This window comes from Erythrolamprus reginae, chromosome 4 (genome assembly GCF_031021105.1).
Source record: "Erythrolamprus reginae isolate rEryReg1 chromosome 4, rEryReg1.hap1, whole genome shotgun sequence".
Taxonomy (NCBI): domain Eukaryota; kingdom Metazoa; phylum Chordata; class Lepidosauria; order Squamata; family Dipsadidae; genus Erythrolamprus; species Erythrolamprus reginae.
In genome coordinates this window covers 9,538,962-9,554,765 of record NC_091953.1, presented here as the reverse complement: position 1 = coordinate 9,554,765, position 15,804 = coordinate 9,538,962, and the positions used below count along the sequence as shown (strand labels likewise).

Here is a 15,804-nt window from a genome sequence, read left to right as displayed (position 1 = left end):
TTTGGAGTTTTGCACAGCGAAATTGGACAATATTAAGTAATTGGACCTAATAGGCCCAAACTGTATGCTTTTAAAATTATCTGGTTTCATGATCTTGATCCTGTTATTCACTTGAATTGCAGCCTTCTGTTTATCTTTCCAAATCTTTGTGCAAGGTTTGAGATGCCTATCTTGAATCTAAACTTCAGAAAGTATGATTGGAAAGTGCAGTTTAGTTTGGAAAACTGAGAGTCAGAAATTTCCTCTGAGAAATATCTATGGAGAGACTCAATCATCTAGGATAGGGTTGTCCCCAAAAGTGCTTTTTTCAAAAGCCAACTGGACTTTCTGGGTTTTTTTTTAATTTGAAGACATTTCGCTTCCCATCCCAAAAGCTTCTTCAGCTCTGACTTGATGATGGGGAATGGCAGGATTTATGCTCCTTGAAGACAGCAGGTCGTAAAAGTCATCTGGAGGTTTATCTGTGTCATCAGGGAAACCATTTCATCATTTTAAAGGATAGCAATAGCAGCACGTGAATTTAACAACTATCACGGCCATATTGTATGAATGTTATGTGTGCATGTTGACGGATTCGTTATTGTGATTTTTAATTAAGATTTTACAGTTTACATTTTATATTTTATATTTGACTTCTTCTTAGTGTTTTTGTAATTTTTATACTGTTGTAAGCCGACCTGAGTCCTTCGGGATTGGGTGGCATAGAGGTCAGATAGATAGATGGATAGATAGATAGATAGATAGATAGATAGATAGATAGATAGATAGATAGATAGATGATAGATAGATAGATAGCTAGATAGAGAGAGAGAGAGAGACAGACAGACAGACAGACAGACAGACAGACAGACAGACAGACAGACAGACAGACAAATAAATAAATAGCACTTAGACTCGAGTCGCCCTGAGTCCTCAGGGAGGGGCGGCATACAAATCTAATAAATCATTGTAAATTATTATTATTATTATTATTATTATTATTATTATTATTATTATTATTATTATTATTATTACAATACAACTCAGCAACCAAGATCACTACGCTGGATTTCGTATTTCATCACCAGTCGGGTGCTTCCCAAGCACCTAGGACTGTGTGATGTAGCGGCGAATTATGTTTGCAGATCCCAGTAAAGCGGCCTTTTGTAATTGACAGATGGAGATTTTGTCAATTCCGATGGTTTTCAAATGTCTGCTGAGATCCTTTGGCACTGCGCCCAGCGTGCCAAGTACCACTGGGACCACTTTCACGGGCTTATGCCAGAGTCGTTGCAGCTCAATTTTTAGATCTTTATATTTCACTAATTTCTCTAGCTGCTTCTCCTCAGTTCTGCTGTCTCCTGGGATTGCGATGTCAATGATCCATACTTTCTTTTTCTCCACAATCAGGATGTCTGGTGTGTTATGCTTCAGAATTCGTTCAGTCTGAAGTCCCACAGTAGTTTTGCTTGCTCATTTTCAACCACTTTTTCGGACTGATGATCCCACCAGCTCTTTGCCACTGGTAAATGGTAGTTCCGGCACAAGTTCCAGTAGATCATCTGTGCCACAGCATCATGTCTATGCTTGTAGTCAGTCTGTGCGATCTTTTTGCAGCAGCTGAGTATGTGATCGATTGTTTCATCTGTTTCTTTACAGAATCTGCACTTTGGATTGTTATTGTTGTTGTTGTTATTATTATTATTATTATTATTATTATTATTATTATTATTATTATTATTTACTGCTTCACAGTGCTTTGCAGCCCTCTAAGCGGTTTACAGACTCAGCATCTTGCCACCAACAATCTGGGTCCTAATTTTACCCACCTTGGAAGGATGGAAGGCTGAGTCAACCTCGAGCCTGGTGAGACTTGAACTGGTGAACTATAGCCAGCAGAAGCAGCTTGCAGTACTGCACTCTAACCACTTGCACCACCAAGGCTCATGTTGATGATAGAGATAAATCTCCAAGTGGCCTCAATGACCCTCTAAAAAGGATGCAAATGACCAGCTGCCTACAAGGAATATGAATCCTTCCATTCCCCACCATCCGGTCAGAGCTGAATTGATGAGAAGTGAAAAATCCTCAGCGAAAAACAAGTGAGTCCAGTTGCCTCTTGAAAAAAGCACCTTTGGGATTTCTTCTGAGAAGTAAGATTCCGCATTCTTCCTTCCTGGATTCCCAAACCGAATGCTGAAAGCTGAGACTTGTTTAATCAGGAGAACCTTGTGGTTTAGAGAGTTCCCACGAGCAATGCAGTGTTAATTGGATGGTGGGCAGTAGACAGGATGCACTAGTCTTGAGAGAAGAGGAGGAGGAGGAACCCTGGGGAAGTAGCAGTATGGCCCTCCAGAATATCACAGAGCTGCAACTTATAGTATCTTTTACAATTCAAAGTAAGTACTCCTCCTCTTCCTCTCCTCCTCCTCCTTTTCCTCCTCCTTCTTCTTTTTCCTTCTCCTTCTCCTCCTCCTTTATCTTTCTCCTTCTCTTCCTTCTCCTTCTTTTCCTCCTCCTCTTTCTCCACCTCCTCCTCTTCCTTCTCCACCTCCTCCTTCTTTCTCCTCCTCCTTCTCCTCCTCCTTCTTTTTCTTTCTCCTTCTCCTCCTTCTTTTCCTCCTCCTCCTCTTCCTCTTCCTCCTCCACCTCCTCCTCCTTCTTCTTTCTCCTTCTCCTCCTTCTCCTCCACCTTCTTTTTCTTTCTCCTTCTCCTCCTTCTCCTCCTTCTCCTCTTTCTCCACCTCCTTCTCTTCCTCCTCCTCCTTCTCCTTCTGCTCCTCCTTCACCACCACCTTCTCATCCTCCTTTTTCTTTCTCCTTCTCCTTTCTCCTTCTCCTCCTCCTTCTCCATCTCCTCCTCCTTCTTTTTCTTTCTCCTCCAAATTCTGTTTCCTGTTCTTTTAGCAGTCTCAACCATGATTATTTGATTTGGACTTGGCACTGTTCATTAAATCCGCTCGAACTGGACCAAAGGGGTGAGATACTTTAAGAACGGCATTATAGTTAATTCCTTAAAACATTTTCTTTCAAGCTTTTGCAAAAACCCTTCCACATTAGGATACTTTAATGAATAGCAAAGAGGATTCACGCAATGCCGCAAACACTTCTCACAAATTGCTTTGGAAGCCTGATTCTTGTTCAACCTTGGGGCATCCACAGGGCAGAGTCAGAAAAGTAAAGTTAGAAACATAGAAGACTGACGGCAGAAAAAGACCTCATGGTCCATCTAGTCTGCCCTTGTACTATTTCCTGTATTTTATCTTAGGATGGATATATGTTTATCCCAGGCATGTTTAAATTCAGTTACAGTTACCAACCAGGTCTGCTGGAAGTTTGTTCCAAGAATCTTGGAAGTTGGCAGCCATCAAAAGCCCCCTGCTTATTTCAAACAGAATTGACCTTTCTCTGTCATCCCAAAAGAATATGTTCTGAGCAATACCATTTAAGTAATGTTAAATTGAAGCTCTTCAGAAATCCAATGATGGGGTGGGGGAAAAAGTTTCACTATAAAGAATTCCCTTTGAGCTGGATGGCTTTTCTTGAGAGTAAAAGGTTAGAGAATTTGCTTTAGCCAGAGAACTAACAGTAGAAGAAGGAACGGCTTGATATATGCATCTTTGAAGTATGGTTTGTTTATTTATTTATTTATTTAAACTCAACTTTTTTTCTTTAACTTTGTTAATACGGAAAAATTTTGTATGGTTAAAACAATTTAAAGGGGTTCACTACTTTATAGGCACTGCAACCCTAAACACACCGACCACACTTCTGTTTGATAAATGTAATGGACACGTTTTTATTTATTCTATTCTATTCTGTTCTGCTCTGTTCCATTCTGTTTTATTCTGTAAGTCTATTCTATTCTATTCCATTCCACTCCACTCCACTCCACTCCACTCCATTCCATTCCATTCTATTCTATTCTCTAATTTGTTCTATTCTCTTCTCTTCTGTTCTATCCTATCCTATTCCATTCCATCCTATTCTATTCTGCAATCTCTTCTCTTCTGTTTTCTTCTCTCCTCTCCTCTTCTCCTCTCCTCTCCTTTTTTCTTCTCTCCTCTCTTCCCCTCTAGACAGATACCCCTAGTATGGCCTTCACCTGACATTCTTCCTAGCATATTATCTATGGGACAGCCATAATAAACTTATAATTCTTACATAGACATAAAAAATAACCAGCATCTAGATCCTAGAATCGCTGCAAAGTCTCTCTTCTAATCCATAGGCAATACAGTAGTCCCTCGCTATACCGCGCTTCACCTACTGCGGCTTCGCTTCATCGCGGGTTTTCAAGAAATATTAATGAGAAAAATCATTCGCGGATCTTCGCTGGTTCACGGGTTTCTGATCGGCAGATTTAAACAGCCCGCTGAACTCGATCGGCAGGTTTTTTTAAAAAAAAATATATCTAAAATTGTAGATACTGTATTTAAATACTGTATCTAAAATAAATACTGTGTGGGAAGGGTTTATAAACACTTAAAACAATGAAAACTTACCAAACAATTACAATATAAATACTTAAATAAGTACTATCAGTCAATAAATTCCACATCGCGGATTTCACCTATCGCGGCCAGGTCTGGAACGTAACACCAGCGATAGGTGAGGGACTACTGTATACCCAATTATTGTGATCTCTATTATCATGGAAGATATAATGTTTACCAGGAAGTGTCCAACTTACCTGTCAACAAAGGCATGGTGCAGGATGAAGATGGGATCATTGGCTGAACCCTGGACCTGAGACATGGAGCCATTCATGTAAATGTGCAGCGCATTGTGCAAACTGCTCTGTGACAAATTGGATATTCCAGTACTTGGGCTTGCAAATCCTGGAAATTAAGGAGAAATGGAGCATGTAAGAAGATACAGTAGTTAGACCTTACTTAAGGGCCACCTTTTTAGTGGGAACACACAGAGGTTTTTTTGTGATATCCTTTGCCATAACACCTAAAAATAGTTGGATGGCTGTGAAAGGAGCGTATTTGTCTGGTCAGTTTCAGCACATTATATTATCCCCTGCTTAGGGCTGGAAAAAAACCCCCTTTTTGGAGGGAGTAGCAATGAAAACAAGCCGTGAAGAGATGGGAAAATCTCTTCGTTAGGACTGGAAAAATAGCTTTAAAAAAAAAAAAAGCTACATTCAGAGTATAAGATGCACCCAAATTTTCAGCCTCTTTGGTGGGTGGGTGAGAAGGTGTATATTGTATTCCAAAAAATATGGTAACCAAATTTTTGATATTAATAACTTGAGGGCTATCTGTATTGTTGTTGTTGTTGTTGTTGTTGTTGTTGTTGTTGTTGTTATTATTATTATTATTATTATTATTATTATTATTATTGGCAACTACATCAAGCTGCCAGCATACATTCAGTTTCCTAAACAAGAAACATTACATTTCTCTCTGTAAACTTCCACTCCATTACTTTCTCATTTCTCAAACCAGTGGAAAGGCCATCTTAAAAGCCACAAGACTTTATGTAAAGCAAGTAACTAAAGGTAAAAGGAAGAAGAAACCGCTATGGTTTAGCAATGATGTAAGGGCTATAGTCAATGAAAAAAAGGCTGCCTATAGGAGGTATAAAGAGTCTGGAAGTATAGCTGATAGAGAGGTGTATAAAATGAGACAGAAGGAGGCGAAACAGATAATATATGCTGCTAAAGCCTCAAAAGAGGAAGAAATAGCAAAATCTGTAAAGAAGGGGGATAAAACCTTCTTCAGATATATTAGTGATAGGAAGAAGAAAAACTGCAGCATCACAAAGCTTAGTACCGGGAATAATACATGCATTAATGGGAATAAGGAGATCGCTGACCATTTCAATAGCTACTTCTGTTCAGTTTTCTCAAAGGACACCTTACAAAATAATACTATAGAGGGATATAGCATTGCTTCCAGCTGTACGGATTCAGCTCCAGTGATCTTAGAAGCCGATGTCTTAGAAGAACTTGAAAGATTAAAGATAAATAAGGCAATGGGTCCAGATGGCATCCATCCCAGAGTTCTTAAAGAACTCAGATCTGTCATTGCTACCCCCCTGACTGATTTGTTTAACCAATCCCTGTTAACAGGAGATGTTCCTGAGGATTGGAGAATGGCCAGTGTTGTGCCTATCCACAAGAAGGGCAGTAGAGAAGAAGCTGGAAACTACAGGCCAGTTAGCTTGACATCAGTTGTAGTTAAAATGATGGAGACTCTACTCAAAAAGAGGATAAATCAGCATCTAAAAAACAATAACTTATTGGACCCAAATCAGCATGGCTTTACTGAAGGCAAATCGTGTCAGACTAATCTCATTGAGTTCTTTGACTATGTCACAAAGGTGTTGGATCAAGGTGGTGCCGTGGATATTGCCTATCTGGACTTCAGCAAAGCCTTTGATACGGTTCCACATAAAGAGCTGATAGATAAATTAGTGAAGATTGGACTTAATCCCTGGATAGTTCAGTGGATTTCAAGCTGGCTGAAGCATAGACATCAGAGAGTTATTGTTAATGGCGAGTATTCTGAGCAGAGACAGGTTACAAGCGGTGTGCCACAAGGGTCTGTTCTGGGTCCTATTCTTTTTAATATGTTTGTGAGTGACATAGGGGAAGGTTTGGTAGGGAAGGTTTGCCTATTTGCCGATGACTCTAAAGTGTGCAATAGGGTTGATATTCCTGGAGGGGTCTGTAATATGGTAAATGATTTAGCGTTACTAGATAAATGGTCAAAGCAATGGAAACTGCAGTTTAATGTTTCCAAATGTAAAATAATGCACTTGGGGAAAAGGAATCCTAAATCTGAGTATTGCATTGGCAGTTCTGTGTTAGCAAAAACTTCAGAAGAGAAGGATTTAGGGGTAGTGATTTCTGACAGTCTCAAAATGGGTGAGCAGTGTGGTCGGGCAGTAGGAAAGGCAAGTAGGATGCTTGGCTGCATAGCTAGAGGTATAACAAGCAGGAAGAGGGAGATTGTGATCCCCTTATATAGAGCGCTGGTGAGACCACATTTGGAGTACTGTGTTCAGTTCTGGAGACCTCACCTACAAAAAGATATTGACAAAATTGAACGGGTCCAAAGACGGGCTACAAGAATGGTGGAAGGTCTGAAGTATAAAACGTATCAGGAAAGACTTAATGAACTCAATCTGTATAGTCTGGAAGACAGAAGGAAAAGGGGGGGACATGATCGAAACATTTAAATATGTTAAAGGGTTAAATAGGGTTCAGGAGGGAAGTGTTTTTAACAGGAAAGTGAACACAAGAACAAGGGGACACAATCTGAAGTTAGTTGGGGGAAAGATCAAAGGCAACATGAGAAAGTATTATTTTACTGAAAGAGTAGTAGATCCTTGGAACAAACTTCCAGCAGACGTGGTTGGTAAATCCACAGTAACCGAATTTAAACATGCCTGGGATAAACATATATCCATTGTAAGATAAAATACAGGAAATAGTAAAAGGGCAGACTAGATGGACCATGGGGTCTTTTTCTGCCGTCAGTCTTCTATGTTTCTATGTTTCTATGAATTTAGGATTAGGCTTTGCCTGCAAAATACCTGTGGGTTATAGCCAGTGAAGGGCTACAAAAAGTTTTACTACCACACTGTGGGCGTGGCTTATTTTGTGGGTGTGGCTTACTGGCCATGTGACCAGGTGGGAGTGACTTGACGATCCTGTGACTGGGAGTGGCTTAAAGGTCCTGTGACTGGCTTAAAGGTGGCCAACTTGACGTCACTGACATCAAGGGTTAGGGTGCCTGGCCTTTCCTTGTGCACAGCATTAAAAAACACAGCGATATGGAATCGAACTATACCTGGGCAGGTAGGTAGTTGGGCTACTCCACTCACAAGTCGCAACTACCAGTTTGCCTAAACTGGTCCGAACCGGCTAAATCTCACCTCTGCCTCTATCAGTTATCATGTCAGGCTAAAGCCATTGTTGACTTGGAGACTTTTGCATGCCACACATTGATGCTTTAGAGCATATTCTTGCTGTGGGAACTTAGGAGCGGTTGTTGCATGAGGGATGTAGAGATGTAGCTATAACAACTTCATAAGAACATAACATAAGAGCATAAGAATAGCCCTGCTGAATCAGGTCAAAGCCCATCGAGTCCAGCTTTCTGTGTCACACAGTGGCCCACCAATTGTACATGGAGACCTTGAGCAGAAAGAGAAGGTGAAACCCTCCCTTTCCCCTGACCCCCAACAAATGGTACCCAAGGGAATCCTGCCTGCCTCAACCAACATAGAGGTGGCACTTGGACATCCGTTTCAATAACCACTGATACACTTGGCATCCATGATTCTGTCTTGAAGCTATCAATAGCTTCTGGAAGTCAATTCCATAAACCAATGACCCTTTGGGTGAAGAAATATTTCCTTTTATTTGCCCTCCCTTTCTTACCTATGAGCTTTAGTGAGTTCCCCCTCATCCTAGTATTGTGTGATGGAGAAAATATTTTTTTCTATCCACCTTTTCTATCCCATGCATGATTTTATACACTCCGATCAAGTCGCCCCTTAAATGCCGTCTTTCAAGGCTGAAGAGACCAAGGTATCTATCTATCTATCTATCTATCTATCTATCTATCTATCTATCTATCTATCTATCTATCATCTATCTATCTATCTATCTATCTATCTATCTATCTATTTGAGACTGTATTACTATTACTTCTAGGCTCTCTAGGTTCTCAATTCCTTCTAGGTTCTCAAGGTCATCCTTTGTTCAGCACCTGCCAGGAAGTTGATGGGAGTAGCGGACAAGACGACTGGTCAATGTGATGAACTTGTGGGTGTGGGAACAAGGGGTTAAACTTTAAACTGTGTGGAGAAACCCTCATAGCTTTAGATTGGAGTTTCTCCCAGATGTGCCAACTTTGGAACTTTGAAGAATTCTGTGCCTTACTTTCAGAATGTACTTTAGATTTACTTTAGATTTAATTTCAGAAGCTATTTAGAACCCTGACATATCATTCCTAGGGCAGGGAATGTGGCTTAACAAAACAAGGAGAGCTGAAATGCCATTGGACACTGATTCTATGCCCATTACTATAGACCGTGCAGTCTCAGATACATTATCTTAAAATCTGCATAACCAAGGAAGCCGAAAAAGCAGAGGAGCTACAGATCAAAGGAACGGAGGGAACAGTTTGAATATTCAACAGCCGCACATGTCTTTTCTAACAATTTATTCTGGTGGGGAAAGTTGACAGCATTTTTGAGATAGCTCTGAGCTCAGCAGTAACAGACAGAAGGTGGGGCCTCTTTTTAACATCAGTGCCGCAAGGAGTTGATGCTTCTAATAGCATCAAGGCAAGAATTATTTGGTTTTTTAAGGAAACCAGCTGTACAGCTATGTCTGCTGGCTGCAGTTGGAGGAGCTACATTGATGGGAGCCGAAATAATAGAAATAGAAATAGGATAGGGCATGGCAGGGCAAGGCAAGGCAGAGCAGAGCAGAGCAGAGCAGAGCAGAGCAGAAGAGAAGAGCTCTTCATTGACCAAATGTCATTGGACACACGAGGAGAGGAGAGGAGAGGAGAAGAGAAGAGAAGAGCTCTTCATCGACCAAATGTCATTGGACACACGAGGAGAGGAGAGGAGAGGAGAGGAGAAGAGAAGAGAAGAGAAGAGAAGAGCTCTTCATCAACCAAATATCATTGGACACACGAGGAGAGGAGAGGAGAGGAGAAGAGAAGAGAAGAGCACTTCATCAACCAAATGTCATTGGACACACGAGGAGAGGAGAGGAGAAGAGAAGAGAAGAGCTCTTCATCGACCAAATGTCATTGGACACACGAGGAGAGGAGAGGAGAGGAGAAGAGAAGAGAAGAGAAGAGCTCTTCATCAACCAAATATCATTGGACACACGAGGAGAGGAGAGGAGAAGAGAAGAGAAGAGAAGAGCACTTCATCAACCAAATATCATTGGACACACGAGGAGAGGAGAGGAGAAGAGAAGAGAAGAGAAGAGAAGAGCACTTCATCAACCAAATATCATTGGACACACGAGGAGAGGAGAGGAGAAGAGAAGAGAAGAGAAGAGAAGAGCACTTCATCGACCAAATGTCATTGGACACACGAGGAGAGGAGAGGAGAGGAGAGGAGAGGAGAGGAGAAGAGAAGAGAAGAGAAGAGAAGAGAAGAGCTCTTCATCAACCAAATATCATTGGACACACGAGGAGAGGAGAGGAGAGGAGAAGAGAATCAGAGCAGAATAGAATAGAATAGAATCAGAGCAGAATGGAACGGAATGGAACAGAATGGAATGGAATGGATTTAATAATCACTAACGGATTCAGATTTGAAGGCAATGGTCCTAATGACTAAAGAGAATGTGAAAATTGCTTTCAAGACAAGATATCCTCTTCCATTCAGATTCTTTGACATGGCCACAACAGAACCCAGAATCTCTGTGGCTAAGTGAGACATTTGTTAGGTGAATTTTGCATTCATTTTACGACCTTTCTGTCTGGATATACAGAGCTATGCAGTAGGACTTGACAAGATACCAGAATTTATATTGTGTCAATTTGGGAACCAGTTCAGATAAATAAAAAAAGACACTTTAGTAGAAAAAAGAACAGTAGTAAACAGTTTTACTCTTCAGTGCAAGCAAAATATTTTCTGTCTTAGTCTTCTCTTTACAGGAACAAACGTTACTCTCTCTATATGCAGTAAAGCTTACTTACATGTAGATACTAAACCAATCCAGGTTTCTCCATATCAACACTACAGCTTTAACTCAATATCTTAACTCACACTCAAACTGCTCCAGCCAGCCAATTAACAACCATCCAATGCACCACCAACAAATCACACCCATTGTAAAGTTGCTTTGCATTTTATAATGCTCTGGCCCAATCAAATTGCAGTATACTTGTGACTCAGAGATAGATATTGAGATATGCAGCAGCTGGAAAGGACTTGTCTAGATACCAGAATTTATAGTGTGGCAATTCAGGAACCGGTTCAGATAAATAACAAAGACACTTTAGTAGAAAAACAGTAGTAAACAGTTTTACTCTTCAATCCAAGAAAAAATACCTTCTGTTTTAGTCTTCTATTTACAAACCTTACTTTAGCTGCATGCAGTAAAGTTTACTTGCACGTAGATTCTAAACCAATCCAGGTTTCTCCATATCAACACCACAGCTGTAACTCAATACTTAACTCACGCTCAAACTGCTCCAGCCAGCCAGCTAATAACCATCCAATACACCACCAACAAACCACACCCATTGTAAAGTTGTTTTGCATTTGCCCAATCAAATTGGAGTTTGCTCATGACTCAGCATTCAACATGTTTACAACCTTTCTTTACTTTATACGGTAATATAATGGAATATCACCTAGGATTGAACTAATCCTTGACACTTTCTTGCCATAATAGTTTATTTATTTATTTATTTTATTTATTGTTAGAGTTGAAAGGGACCATGCAGGTCATCAAGTCCAACCCCCTGCCTGAGCAGGAATCCTAAAGCACCCCAGCCAAATGGCAGTCCAATCTCCTCTTGAAAGTGTCCAGAGTTGGGGAGTTCACAACCTCCGCAGGCAGGTTGTTCCAATGGTTGATCGCTCTGACCGTCTGGAAGTTCTTCCTTACTTCTAGGTTGAATCTCTCCTTGGTCAGCTTACAGCCATTGTTCCTCGTCTGGCCTTCTGGTGCTCTGGAGAATAGAGTGGCCCCCTCCTCTCTGTGGCAACCCCTCATATACCTGTATACAGCTATCATGTCCCCTCTGGCCCTCCTTTTCTCAAGGCTATCCATGCCCAGTTCCCGTAATCTGTCTTCGTAAGTCTTGGTTTCAAGTCCCCTAATCATTTTGGTTGCTCTTTTCTGCAGCTTCTCCAGAATTTCAATGTCTCTTTTGAAGTGTGGTGACCAGAACTGGATGCAATACTCCAGATGTGGTCTGACCAAGGCGTAGTAGAGTAGAATTAATACTTCCCTGGTCTTGGAGTGTATCCCTCTGTTGATGCAGCTTAGGATAGTGTTGGCTTTTTTGGCCGCTGCTGCACATTGCTGGCTCATGTTTAGTTGATTATCCACCAAGACTCCGAGATCTCTATCGCAGTCACTACTGCTAAGTGGGGTTTCTCCCAGGCTGTATGTGTGTCTAGTTTTTTTTTTTTACCAAGGTGAAGGACTTTGCTCTTGTCGACATTGAACATCATGTTGTTAGTGTGGGCCCATAGTGTTAATCTGTCTAGATCTTTCTGTATTTTGAGTCTGTCCTCTAGGGTGTTGGCTACCCCTGCCAGTTTGGTGTCATCTGCGAATTTGATTAGTTCCCTTTCTACTCCCTCGTCCAGATCATTGATGAAAATATTGAAGAGTACAGGGCCCAGGACAGAACCCTGTGGTACCCCACTGCCTACCTTCTTCCATGTGGATTTGGAACCGTTGAGGACAACTCATTGCGTGCAGTTGGACAGCCAATTGTTTATCCATCTGCATGTGTTGTAACCGACCCCGTTTTTTTTTCCTAATTTGTGGATTAGGAGTTGAGTGAATCCCTGCAGCTGTTAAGTCAGCAACATGGTTTGTTAAGTAAATCCAGCTTGGAGATGCTGCAATGGTCATAAGCGTGGAAAAACATCACAAGTCTCTTTCATTTCAGTGGCGTTGCGACTTCAAATGGTCACTAAATGAACTCTTGTCAGTCCAGGAACCCCCTGCATTATTTTTACCAATGACTCAAGGCAACGAACATACCCAGCTCACCTTCCTCCTCCTACGCCGTTGCACAAGTCATAAAATATTGCCTAATGTCATTGCTGCTCTTGATCTTTATTTTATAAGCGATTCTCTTTTATTTCGCTCTACGTGTGTGTTAGCCCCAGGAGAGCCGGTGGCCTTAGGAGAATCGATCTGAATGCATAAGCTAGGTGGTGGAGAGACAGCGCTGCCCCGTGCTTGCTCTTTGATGTTTAATTCTGAAACATGTCACATCGCTGCTCCTGTTGCTGGAAATAAGTGTACAAATAAGGCTAACCGCTTGCTTTCCTTCAGCGGAATACCAGCCGCCCTGGAGTGGCTTGTATTTGATCTGCAAAAATCGCTCTACATGGGGCTACCCCTGAAGAGCGCTTGGAGACTACAGCTGGTCCAGAATGCAGCCACGCGAGCTGTTGTGGGTGCACCTAGGTACGACCACACTACACCAATTCTATGCAGATTGCAGTGGAAGTGATGTGCCGGTGCCTGGAGGCTGTTGGGGTCTGGATGGGTGTCAACAGACTCAAACTCAACCAGGATAAGGCAGAGTGGCTGTGGGTTCTGCCTCCCAAGGACAATTCCATCTGTCCGTCCATAACCCTGGGGGGGGGGAATTATTGACCCCCTCAGAGAGGGTCCACAACTTGGGCATCCTCCTCGATCCACAGCTCACATTAGAGAAACACCTTTCAGCTGTGGCGAGGGGGACGTTTGCCCAGGTTCGCCTGGTGCACCAGTTGCGGCCCTATCTGACCAGGAGTCACTGCTCACAGTCACTCATGCCCTCATCACCTCGAGATTTGACAACTGTAATGCTCTCTACATGGGGCTACCTTTGAAAAGTGTTCGGAAACTTCAGATCGTGCAGAATGCAGCTGCGAGAGCCCATGTTACACCAACACTCCGCAGTCTGCATTGGTTGCAGATCAATTTCCGGTCACAATTCAAAGTGTTGGTTATGACCTATAAAGCCCTTCATGGCATCGGACCAGAATATCTCCGGGACCGCCTTCTGCCGCACGAATCCCAGTGACTGATTAGGTCCCACAGAGTTGGCCTTCTCCGGGTCCCGTCGACTAAACAATGTCATCTGGCGGGTCCCAGGGGAAGAGCCTTCTCTGTGGTGGCCCCGACTCTCTGGAACCAACTCCCCCCGGAGATTAGAACTGCCCCCACCCTCCTTGCCTTCTGTAAACTCCTTAAAACTCACCTCTGCCATCAGGCATGGGGGAATTGAGGCATTCCCCCCCTCCCCCGGGTCTATGCAATTTATGTATGGTATGTCTGTGTATATGTCTGGTTTAATAATGGGTTTTTTAATTTTTTTTTTAATTTTTTAGATTTGTTGTAAATTGTTCTATTGTATGTTGTGAGCCGCCCCGAGTCTACGGAGAGGGGCAGCATACAAATCTAATAAATAATAATAATAATATGCAGTACAGCTTACTTACACATAGATACTAAACCAATCCAGGTTTCTCCGTATCAATACAACAGCTCTAACTCAATATCTTAACTCACGCTCAAACTGCTCCAGCCAGCCAACTAACAACCATCCAATACACCACCAACAAACCACACCCATTGTAAAGTTGGTCTGATTGGTCTCCGGGTGCAATTCAAGGTGTTGGTTATTACCTTTAAAGCCCTACATGGCTTAGGGCCAGACTATCTTCGAGACCACCTTCTACCGCATAGCTCCCAGTGACCGATAAGGGCCCACAGAGTTGGTCTTTTCCAGGTCCCGTCTGCTAAACCATGTCAGCTGGCAGGCCCACAGGAGAGGGCCTTCTCTGTGGCTGCTCCGACTCTTTGGAACCAGCTGCCTCTCGAGGTCTAGACTGCCCCCACCCTACTGACCTTCCAAAAAGCTATAAAGACCTGACCTAGGGTCATTAATCTGATGGCATAACACCGGGATCTAGCCACTAAAGACATGCATGGGGTTTTTAAAATTGTTTTAATTGCTGGTTTAAAATTATTTTGAACTGGTTTTATGCGGTTTTATGCAGGGGTGGGCTACTGCCTGGACAGGGGGCAATGCAGTGGGGTAGCAAAAATGGAGCTCCACCCCAGAACACCCAATTTGCACTGAAATATGTTGAAAGAAAATACAGGGCATCCTCCATAAGCCACACCCACAGTGTGGCAGTAAAACTTTTGGTAGCCGTTCACTGGTTTTATGTTACATTCTAAGTGTTATTTCTGGCTCTGAGCCACTCACAACCCTTTGGGAGTTGAGTGGCATATAAGTCCAAATAAATAAATAAATAACTTTTTGGTTGTGACATAGCAACAACAACAACAGAGTTGGAAGGGACCTTAGAGGTCTTCTAGTCCAACTCCCTGCTTAGGCAGGAAGTTGGACTACTGTGAACTACTTCTCACCTGGGCTACTGTGAATAACTTCCCACCAGTTAGTTAGTTAGTTAGTTAGTTAGTTAGTTGTTTGTTTGTTTATTTATTTAATTTGTATGCCACCCCTCTCCGTAGACTCGGGGCGGCTCACAGCAATAATAAACAATATATAACAAATCTAATAATTTAAAAGAAACACTAAAAACCCCATTATTAAAAGCAAACATACATACAAGCATATCATACATAACTGTATAGGCCCGGGGGAGATGTTTCAATTCCCCCATGCCTGACGGCAAAGGTGGGTTTTAAGGAGTTTACGAAAGGCGAGGAGGGTGGGGGCAGTTCTAATCTCTGGGGGGAGCTGGTTTCAGAGGGTCATGGAGGCCACAGAGAAGGCTCTTCCCCTGGGTCCCGCCAAACGGCATTGTTTAGTTGACGGGACCCGGAGAAGGCCAACTCCGTGGGACCTAACCGGTCGCTGGGATTCGTGCGGCAGAAGGCGGTCCTGGAGGTATTCTGGTCTGATGCCATGAAGGGCTTTATAGGTCATAACCAACACTTTCAATTGTGACCGGAAATTGATTGGCAACCAATGCAGACTGCGGAGTGTTGGTGTAACGTGGGCATACCTAGGGAAGCCCATGATTGCTCTTGCAGCTGCATTCTGTATGCAGTATGCATTGAAGTATACTACTTCACACAGGTGATTATCCAACATCTTCTTTAAAACTTCCAGTGTT

At 42.4% G+C, this 15,804-nt stretch overlaps 1 protein-coding gene across 2 annotated transcripts in view; it reads right to left on the bottom strand.

The window, feature by feature from the left end:
* The window catches only part of TYR (tyrosinase), a 59,849-nt gene that overhangs the window by 14,454 nt on the left and 29,591 nt on the right, over positions 1-15,804 (bottom strand). For both annotated transcript variants that reach the window (XM_070751642.1, XM_070751641.1), the window contains one exon: positions 4,673-4,820. In XM_070751642.1, the coding sequence (XP_070607743.1) occupies positions 4,673-4,820 (148 nt within the window). The remainder of the gene's footprint in view (positions 1-4,672; positions 4,821-15,804) is intronic.